This window comes from Sinocyclocheilus anshuiensis, unplaced genomic scaffold (genome assembly GCF_001515605.1).
Source record: "Sinocyclocheilus anshuiensis isolate Anshui unplaced genomic scaffold, SAMN03320099.WGS_v1.1 scaffold457, whole genome shotgun sequence".
Taxonomy (NCBI): domain Eukaryota; kingdom Metazoa; phylum Chordata; class Actinopteri; order Cypriniformes; family Cyprinidae; genus Sinocyclocheilus; species Sinocyclocheilus anshuiensis.
The window spans coordinates 2,365,325-2,375,791 of NW_015537939.1; the positions used below are offsets into that span (position 1 = coordinate 2,365,325).

At 32.5% G+C, this 10,467-nt stretch overlaps 1 protein-coding gene across 3 annotated transcripts; it reads right to left on the reverse strand.

Moving 5' to 3' along the window:
• Positions 1-732: 732 nt before the first annotated feature.
• Positions 733-3,584, reverse strand: LOC107662903 (uncharacterized). 3 transcript variants are annotated; one of them, XM_016453035.1, is made up of 6 exons: positions 3,468-3,584; positions 2,584-2,901; positions 1,985-2,077; positions 1,747-1,851; positions 988-1,027; positions 733-889 (listed from the first exon to the last, which is right to left on the reverse strand). In XM_016453035.1, exons 1-6 carry the CDS (start codon positions 3,514-3,516, stop codon positions 844-846), a joined length of 651 nt encoding a protein of 216 aa, XP_016308521.1. In that variant the 5' UTR covers positions 3,517-3,584; the 3' UTR covers positions 733-843. The 3 variants fall into 3 exon arrangements, with proteins under 3 accessions (XP_016308521.1, XP_016308529.1, XP_016308535.1); XM_016453043.1 differs by having other exon boundaries at positions 851-889; positions 2,022-2,077; XM_016453049.1 differs by lacking the exon at positions 733-889 and having other exon boundaries at positions 938-1,027; positions 2,022-2,077.
• Between the last annotated feature and the right edge of the window lie 6,883 nt (positions 3,585-10,467).

The following is a 10,467-nucleotide window of genomic DNA, read 5'->3' on the forward strand; positions in this document are numbered from 1 at the left end:
GTCTTTATATGAAGTAGGTCCTGTTTTGTCGAGCTGGCGGACAAACTGATTCCTAAAGCAAACCAAAGGAATCACACACGTTGATGGGCATTGTGTGGACGCTGAACATTCATTTTCAGAACACAGAGATCTAGAAGTATCACTAAAAGACATTTTTCAGATATTAACCTTAGCTCCTGAATGGCAGCAGAGAGAAACACAAACTCAAACTACAGTAAAAATCCCATTCAGTGACCATTCCATCGGCTGAAACACAAGCACATGGCTGCATATGGTCTTTGGTCATATTTATTCATCTGACAGACAGTCTGCATTATACAACATACACAATTCCGTATTTTGTCCACATGGTGGTGCTCTGCTCTGCCACAAAGCAACTTTGTGTTTTTCATAACACTGAGAGCCAGCAGATGGCAGATTTCTTTTGTAAACAGATTACAATGCAACGTGACACTGAACATGATTTTTAAGCTTAAAATGCTTTTGTGACCATTTTTACATATTAAATAAGCCCCATTTAATAAGTCTACATTGAAGCAAAACATAAAACATTTAACTAGGAACAGATTAAGATAAAAACCACGTAAAGAAAAACAATCTGATTATTGTCAATGTATTAAATGTAACCGATACAAAGATATAATGACTATAAAAAAAAAATCTAAACTTATTGGAAAAGAAATAGAGATGTTTTGAACATTTTCATTGTGAAAGATTAAGATTTAAGGCTGTACAGTCTGAATAAGCATGAAAGAAGAAACTGCTTTTAACTTTGCTTATTGAGAAGAAATTAAATCAAAGATATCTTTAACCAGTACTGGATTTCCTGTGTCTTTACTGGAGCTAGAAATGGCTGTTGGGCAGTTTTGCATGACCAGCAGGTCTGGGTCTGAAAATGAGAAATTGAGATTGTTGATCAGAAACTGTAGGCTACCGTATTAATATTTTGTGACACTGTGCAAGAAAAAAAAACAACGCAAGACTTACTGTCTTTTGTAATGGTGGGGACATCGTCTTGTTCTTAAACCTGGAGAGGAATGAAACATTTTACAAAGATTTTTACTAAAATTAAAAACAAACATCAGCGACAATCATACATTCTTTTAAATAAATTAGAGTGCAATTAAAATTCAGTAAAATTGAGAAAAACAACATTGACAGAAATTAATGAATCCAAAAGTAATGGAAGTATATGCATATATGTTATTAAAATGTATGCATATATTATGTATGGAAATATGTAAATGTAAAACTAAATTAGTGTCCTCCCACTGGGCTTGCATAATGACCAGACCCCTTTTTAATTTGTTTAGTATTAGCGGGATCACATTTTTAAAATGCCACTTATAGGTGCTCTCTACTCCAGGTATGTTCTTATTAATAATATAATATATAGCCTATTCTTATGAATCAGTCCACATATTTACATATTTGCTTGTGTGTTTGCCTTTGGGAATAGTTTAATTGTTCTAAATAAATAATCATGTAGTAGTATTGAAATTTTACATCTTACAGCTACTGTTTCTCAACATTGCAAATGGAATTTGCGCTTTTCAGATTCCTGTGACACTATATAATTGTGGATTTGTTTTAATTGACTGCGTTCAAGCCATAAATTCAGTTTAAGAGTAACTGTGTACAATTGCTTATTTGTTCCAAAACTTATATGGTACATAATCAATTTTTCAAAAATGTGCAGTTAAAAATGACCATGCAGCATGCATAATTTAGATGGATGTGACTTACGGTTGCAGTACAAAATTGTGAAGACCAGCAGAATGAGGAGAACACCACAACCAGAGGCCAAAGATGACAATATCCAAGTCTCACAGTTGATGCTGGGCTTTGGGTCTGAGAACATATACACATCCTAATCATTACAGCACTGTTTGATTATATACTAACACACACACACACACACACACACACACACACACAGATGGTTTTATATATGCTATGCATATAAATATATAGTCAAACAAACCTTTTGCACATTTACACTGTGATTTTGTCGTAATCACCGGTGTTGTAGTTTTCGGTGGTGCTGGATCAATTTTTGGAGGTGGTGTTGCTGGATCTGCAACAAAGATATAAGCAAAAGGATTATGAATACAACTATGATGCCCTATATTCTTGTTTTGGTTTTGGTTTTTGGATTTTCAGTGAAAATATCTAAACAACATTAATCATTTAATCAAACATTTTAATACATTTAGAATTTTTTTCAGAGAATATATCATAAGGTTAAACTTTGTACTCCATGAGCATTATTTTAAACGTAAACCTTACTGTTTTTCTTTTCGTTTTTGTGAAATCTATACTCACAACAAGACCAATCAATTTGCCAATAAGGTAACAAAAATGAATTTAATTCAAGACACATTCACATTAAAGAATGAATGAAAAAGAAATTTTTATTGCATGTAATTTTGCTTCTGAATTAAATTTCTTGTTTTATGTATGTTATATATATATATGAAAATACTGATCAAGACCATTTTTGAAGTGCTCATATTTTACATAACTGGCCATATGATCACTAATAATTCAATCCATAATAATGTTAAGAAAGCATTTTCTCACCTGGTTCTCCTTTAATTTCAATTGGCTCTCCAAAGAAGAGTTTATTGCTGTTCATGGCTGCGCAGGTATACAAGCCACTGTCAGTTTTTTTCTTGAAATCCTTAATAGCCAAACTAACTTTACCACTTGGAGCATTTTTGTTCATGCTGTATTTTTCCTTATCAACATTATCCTTTACATCCATGCCTTTAAAAGTGAGCAAATGCTTTGCACCACTTCTGTTTATTTTAAACCAGAATGTAATGACGCTGTGCTGTTTGGGGTCACAATCGATTATTACCTCCTGTCCTTCTTGGTAGAAGGTATGTGAAAAGCACCCTAGAGACAAAAAAAAAAGAAGTTTTAAAAGTAGAAAAACAAGACTTTAATCCATGTGTGAACCAATACCATCTGGAACAGATTTAAATAAAAACCCAAAATGATTTTATTCATAAGGTTGTATTTAAAGTCATTTGAATAACTAAATTCTTCCGCACTCAGTGATGCAAAAATAGAGTTAACTTGTTTTACTATTGAATTAACTGAAACTTAGCTTTTAATACATTTAAGCAGGCAAATGTAAATATATGTCATCATTTCTGTATTGTATAATAAGTTCCATGCCATTTCTATGTTAAAAAATAGCTAAAAGTTGAACTTAAAAAAGTATTATTTTACAGAAATAAGTCTACAATAAAATGACTGTATATAAAATAATGTGCAAATATTCACTTCCAGGTAAAATATGAGTCATTATTTTTGTTCTATTTAAATGATCGCAAGCGATCTGTCAATCTCATACTTTCATACCTAAAACATTTCTTATAATATAAATTATAGTACATAATATTATATAATATGTAGTATATAATATTATATACAGTACAAGAGAATGTACTACTTACCATCGAAGAGGGACAAAATCACACAAAATCCAATGCATATTTGATACATTTTTTTCAATTCTCAGCGCAGACATTCAGTTCTTCTACAATACCAGGAACAAAACAACTAAAAGGATGAAAAAAATCTCCCCGTCTGCCCCTCCCAAACCCTCACTTTCATTTTCATGGTTTTCAACTACTTACAAATTGTACTGAAGAAATTAAATGTCAAAATGTACTATTTGTTTTGTTGCTATTACAATGCATAAACTATTTTATAAATGTAAAATATAGAAAATATATAACATTTAAAGAAAGTGAATGGACCACAAACATGCAGAAAAAATGAAACATGAATAAAGAAAATGATGGACACACAGCAAGAATCAAATTCTAGTGTACATAAAAGTATACAATTTAGATTGAGTAAGGATAAGGTTTATTTCTCATAATTTATCTGCTTTTTTGCCTAAATTAGTTAAAATAGATCTATTCTGTATAAATGCATAGAAAGACAGAAACAGAGAGACAGACAGACAGACAGACAGATAGATAGATAGATAGATAGATAGATAGATAGATAGATAGATAGATAGAATTGGGGTAAGTTGTCAAAATGGAGTAATTTAACAGCCTATTAGGTTTTAATCACAATATAAAGTATAAAATAATTAGGCAATGAATCATAAAACAATTCAAGAAACTGTAAAATTGAAACTGTAAGTGTGCAAAAAAAGTAGCCTATAGCCTAAGCATAAAGTTAGTCTATCAACATCATCTCACTATACATGATCTAGTAGGAAATTAGCTAGAATTCTGTAAGAACATTAGAGTATGAAAAACATCTGGATCAGTGTGGATCATTTTTACATTTCAGTCTATAAAACAGGTGGCTGTTGTTTTGTAAGTGGCTTGTCGTATTGTCGGTGCAGTGGTGCAGCATGCGTGCACCTGAAGGGGGTCTGCATGCACCAGCAGCGGCGCGCGCAGCTCTTTGATCGCGCGTCAAACCGCATGTGAGTGGGGCTCTGCATGTCACTTCGGTGGGCGATTTTGGTTCTGCAACGTTCAGTCAGCTTTGAAAATGTGACGTTAGGGTGTACAAAGGCTATTACATATAGCCTATGCATGGAATGTTTTTGTTTGTGGCGTCCACGCCAGTTGTTCTTTCACGTATTTAAGATCTATTTATGCACAACTATGAAGTGTGAATATTCTCAAGCTCACTTTCAAAGACGTTTATGTTTCTTTCACTCTCATTCACTCGCACGCGTCTTAGGAAATCGTAGTCAGGACAGTACCAGGCACGTGCAGAGGGGGGTGAGATGGGTGCTTGAGCACCTGCCCCTTTCCCCTTGATGCCTAAAGTGCCCTTTTGTCAAGGCAATCTTTTTATTTTTTTGTAATTAAACGCCATTTTGTGAAGGCCTGCCCAATCTAACTATTAGTAAAATGAATGAATAATAATTTAGTTGTAAATAAAATTATCCACATGATAATGATCTTTCACCTGACGATCTCATCAGGGATTATCCCTCAGGTTCAGACACCTTTAATCAGTGTTGGGGAGTAACTAGTTACATGTAACGGAATTACGTAATTTAATTACAAAATAAAAGTAATTGTAATCAGTTACAGTTACTAAGAAAAAATGTGTAATTAAATTACAGTTACTTATGAAAATGTTAAGGATTACAAAGGGGGTTAGGCTACATGTGACTTTTTCCACACACACTCCCACATACAGATTTAATTGAGTTGCAGTGACTACTCTAAAATATGAAACACCAATGTTTCAGAAGTTTATAACATGCTTATGTATATGCTTTATTTTTTTAAGATTAACTGTTTTTTCTAAGGCATTGTTAGATTCCAGCGTTTACTGTCATAGCTATGCAAAGATTTGATTTCAAAAACAGTATCATAGCTATTAAACTATTTCTTGTTATGATTTTAAATATGTATTTCTGTTGTTTATATTGCTGTTTGTAGCCTGTGGAAGTAAGGTTAGTTGCAGCAAGGGGTATAATATTTTTGTTCAATATTTTCCTAATGACAATTTTATGATGGTTTATAAAAGCTACTAAGAGCACCTTTTCCCCATTTTTATCACAGAATAAGGCAGGGAATTTATAGTTTCTATAGGCTACTAAATTATATGTCAATCAGTACTAAGATGCTTTTGTCCATATTAGGGATTTCCTGCACGTCATAAGTCATTCCTTCTATGAGTCTGTTTTGGACTTTCTGCACGAGAGCGCCCTCCGGCTTCGAGTATGAATTAAACATACACTACATATATTCACTTCTCCTCATTTTGGATACGAATAAAACGTCAGGTCATGCATAGAATATCGATACTGTCTCTTTGAATTTAAATCTAGAAACCACTACGTGAACACACCTGCCCGAATAAAGTAAAGAAATTAAATTTCTTTAAAATTAAATATTAAAAAAGCAGCTAACGTTCTACACACAGCAATATAAACAAAGGTGCCTGTTCTCTTTCGTTCTTGCTGTTGGGAAAAGTTTAAAGGGCGTCCAGGGGTCTTGCCTTAATGTTATCTGACTAAAAAACTATTACTTTGAACTTTTTTTATTACAGTATTTATTTTAAAAACGTAGAGTGCCTTAAAAATAATTATCAAAACACTGATAAAACAGGCTTATACTGATTTTCTCATCCTCCGATTTATAGGCTACTTATCAATCATGTTTTTAATCATCATTATAATTAAAAAAAAAAAGAATAAATTCAGAACAGGATTATAATATAATTCTATTTTAAATAAGACAGAAATATTTTTTTCTACAACAACAACAGTTGTGTTTACAACAGCGAAACCACCATACCCTGTAAACTCAATAATAATAATAGGCCTAATTTAATTCCGTTTCTATTTTCAGAGTGATTAAGAAATGCAAAGAAATATTTATTTAACTTTTAAACTTAAAATGGTCTTTTCTGTTCTGTGTTTCTTTTTCAAAACTGCATCATGGCATTTGCTGCCATCAATACAGAAGCATCCGCTTCGATACACGTCTCAGCAAGAGCACAGCCCTATTAAAAACTGTGCTCCATGTGCCCCTTTTATATTTTGAGCACCTGCCCCTCCAAAGGTCTCTGCACAGCCCTGGACAGTACGGTTACAAATGCTGAATTAAAAAAGCTAATCTACATGGATAGCTCACTTAAGTGCATGCATGAATGCATGTAATAAACCTCAGTTTAATTAATCTTTTTTTTTTTTGCAATTAATTTTAATTTAACTATGTGTCATAGCCTAGTGATTAATATGAATTCAGTTCTCCTCGAGTTCACACTAGTGTAGTTCATCACATTAAATATCAACATGTTCCTCTAACGTTTGAGGACCAGAAAGTAACACTTGTTGTCTTCATTTGAGACTGTTTGTGACCTAAAATGCTTGAAAAGTGTGTTTCTGCTATTTTATCTCGGTGGGAAAACTTAAAAAGTAGTATCACCTGACGTCATGACAGGATCACAATGCTTCTCAAGAAGAGTGGAAAGATGTTCATCGCTTTGTAAGAAAGCTTCAGACCAGCTTTGTTCTGGAGGCGTTCAGCGAGTTTCCAAATAATGTGAGAATGGATGAGAATGATGCATGCTGTCCACATCACGGTTACATCACTGGCAACAGCGCCACCTTTCTTCTATGTTTCGCAACACGGTCTGACGTCATGTAGCCTATATTTACGTCGCCTGGAAATTAACGTAACACATTCACGTAGGTCGTGGAAATATGAGTTTACGATTTTAGCAACAAAAACAAGTCTGTTGACGAATCTGTCAGGTATACAAATTCTGTTCAAAATACAAATAAATAAATAAATAAAGTAGGCCTACATAAAATCAAATAGACAATACAATGATAAAAACATAACATAATCGTAAACATAACCATAAATTATACATTTATAAAATAATGATTTTAACAAAACAATTGTTTATTAAATTACATTGAACGTTATCATCTTGTTTTATTAAATAATCATAACATAACTATCATTAACTACATAAATGTTTCATAAATAACAACAATTATTATTATATTATAGTTCAATAATAATAATACAATTACATAATAAAACTGCAACAAAACAATATTTTATAATGAATAATAAATCATGTATTTTAATAAAATTTTCTATTTTATTGTGATTGTTATTATTATTATTATCATCATCGTCATCGTTGTTGTTTACATCGGTACCATGCCAGTATGCAAAATTACAAAGTTTCCTTGATATTTATATTCTATATAAATAAATCAAAACAGACTAAATAATGATAATAATAATAATAATAATAATAATACATCATGTTACGGCCCTTCGGAGATCTCTACAATGGCTGCCTGTTCAGTATAGAATTGAATATAAAATCGTATTACTTGTCTATAAATCCTTAAATAATCTAGCACCATCTTATCTGAGGCAATAGAGCCTTTGAAGTGTCTGGCCCCACTCCGTGGAATAATCTCCCGACCCAAATAAAAATGGCTTCCACTTTATCTGAGTTGAAATCCAGTCTCAAAACTTATTTGTTTGTCTCGGCTTTTAACATGTAATTTTATCCTGTTTTTATTGTATTAGGCCTACATACATAAATGCTTTAATATTTAACAATAAATATTGAAATAAATAAATAAATATATAAATATTTTCCTGACATACTATCTGATCATTAAATTTAGTTAAAATTATTAAATAATAAAAAAAAAAAATCATTAACCTTTCCAATTTATATTTCAATGTTCAATGTGAACAGCTGACCTAATGATACAGTACTGATTATAGAAAATCCATTGCTAAAAACTTGAAAATGATGAAAAACATTCTTTTTTTTTTACAACTTTTCTTTTTCATAATCAAAAACAACATTAAAAAATGTTGACCCATCTTTAAAGGGCGATTCTGTTTTTTATATCTGGCAGGTGGGTGTTCAGGAAGACCTCCAGTCAAACGGAGAGACAGTTTATGACAGGCAGTCCACCCTCAGTTTCCATAGCCCCCCATTTAGCTTTGAGTCACTTTCTCAGTTTGCGTAATTTCTCATCATTCACTGATTTCTTACCTGGGGGTCCCTCTCTGACTCACCAAAAGAACCTGATCTCAGAGATGTGGGTCTCAGAGGTGAAAGTGAGGGGGATGGGGGTTACCTGGGGATTCCTTGGAGGAAGAGGGCCAACTCATCCTCAAGCCCACCACAACAGAGGAATATTACATGAAGTAAAACAACTGCCCACTCCAGAGAGCTCAGTTTAGAGAGTGATCAGTAAAATCAGACTTTCAGTCACTGCAGCATTAGGATTCTCTTCAGTTCAGGTGATTCAAACACTGTATCCAACAATCTGAAGCACAGAGGGAGGGATCACAGTAGTTACAACAGATCATAACCTGATGTAAGTAGAATTGGTTTCTTGGTAACTTTTTTTAAATACTTTTTTGTTCAGCCGAGACTTTACTTGTGGTCTCAGTGCTGTATGTGGTAAAAGATTAATAGTAATTTCTGTATTAACTTATTATTTTTCATTCAAATTCTTTTAATGTTTCTCAAAACCCCTAAATTATTAAGTAGAGTTGCACTTTTTAGAAATGTGACTGGCATGTTTTTTTTCTGGGGTCTTTTTGAATTGTTTTTAATCAGTTCTCATAAGGTGTTGTAGACGATGTTTGCAGAATCAACCTGATACTTCAATGTTTACTTCAATGTCGTTTGTCGTGTAAAGATAAATGAGAGGTGCACAGGTGTAAAAGGTGTATGATAGGAAACAGAAAATCGAAAGCATGTAAGTTTCTGAACGCACCTGCACTCTGTCCACTTCACAGAAATGTATTCACGATGGGATTTTTTTTAATAGGTCCCTCATAATTATGTCTATCAGTGTTGACTTTAAATTCGAAATACATTTTGATAAATGTTCTTGTTTTTCTAGAACATTCTACAGTTGTGTGATTATAGTTTACTACAGTATTACTGCACAGGATAATGATGATGTTTACAAAAAATCTAAAATAATGCAAGCTTGTATACATTTTATATAGCAGATATATACTAAAATAAATGGTATAGAAAAAATGTTTGAAGTATAAAGACTGAAATTGTAATTTATTGTAAAACATACTTCAGTAATCCTTGTTTTATTTACAACTTCAAAACGTCATTTTGTTTTACATTTTGTGTATGTAATACAATTTATGAAATATTATATTTATATCTAAAATGACCTTTGTTTAATAATGAAATATCACATATAAAGTGATTGAAGTATATTTTAAATGTAAAGCTGTTATTTTCTTTTTAAATTGTTAACTGAAAGCATTGGCACTGAGGGTTAAGAATATTAAATTCTATGTATGTTACCATCATTATATTATTTATTTACTGTAATTTTTAACCCGGTGTTGGTCTCGTGACCCAACATGGATACCACCTACTTGAGGCACAGATCACAGACAAACTTGACTAAACATGTTAATACAGATGGTCAATTTTGCACACAGTGTAACATACTGTAAATACAGTAATAATGTTTTTGAGTTGGTAAAAATGTATCATGCTTTAATGCTTTCAAACTTATTTCTTGTCAGATTCTGTCATGAGTTGTGTGCAGATGCGCACCAGTAAAGACGAAGATCACAAAGAAAGCCAATAAGATACCACTATAAGAATAAGAACTGTGTTTCTTTTTTCGGAATATTTGCATGTTGTAAGCGAAACCCAAAGTTAGCCCTCAAGCATATACATTTTTGCATTTGAGAATATCCACTTTATTAAGATTACATCTATTTTCACAGCTTATTCAAGTTGACATATACCTGATATTTGCTGTGAGTAATGTGCTATCCCGAAAAAACCAGCATATGCTGGTTAGGTATGTTTTGACGCTGGGATGCTGGTTTAAGCTGGTCCTTTGCTGGTTTATGCTGGTCCTTTGCTGGTTTAAACTGGTCCTTTGCTGGTTTATGCTGGTCCTTTTGCTGGTTTATGCTGGTC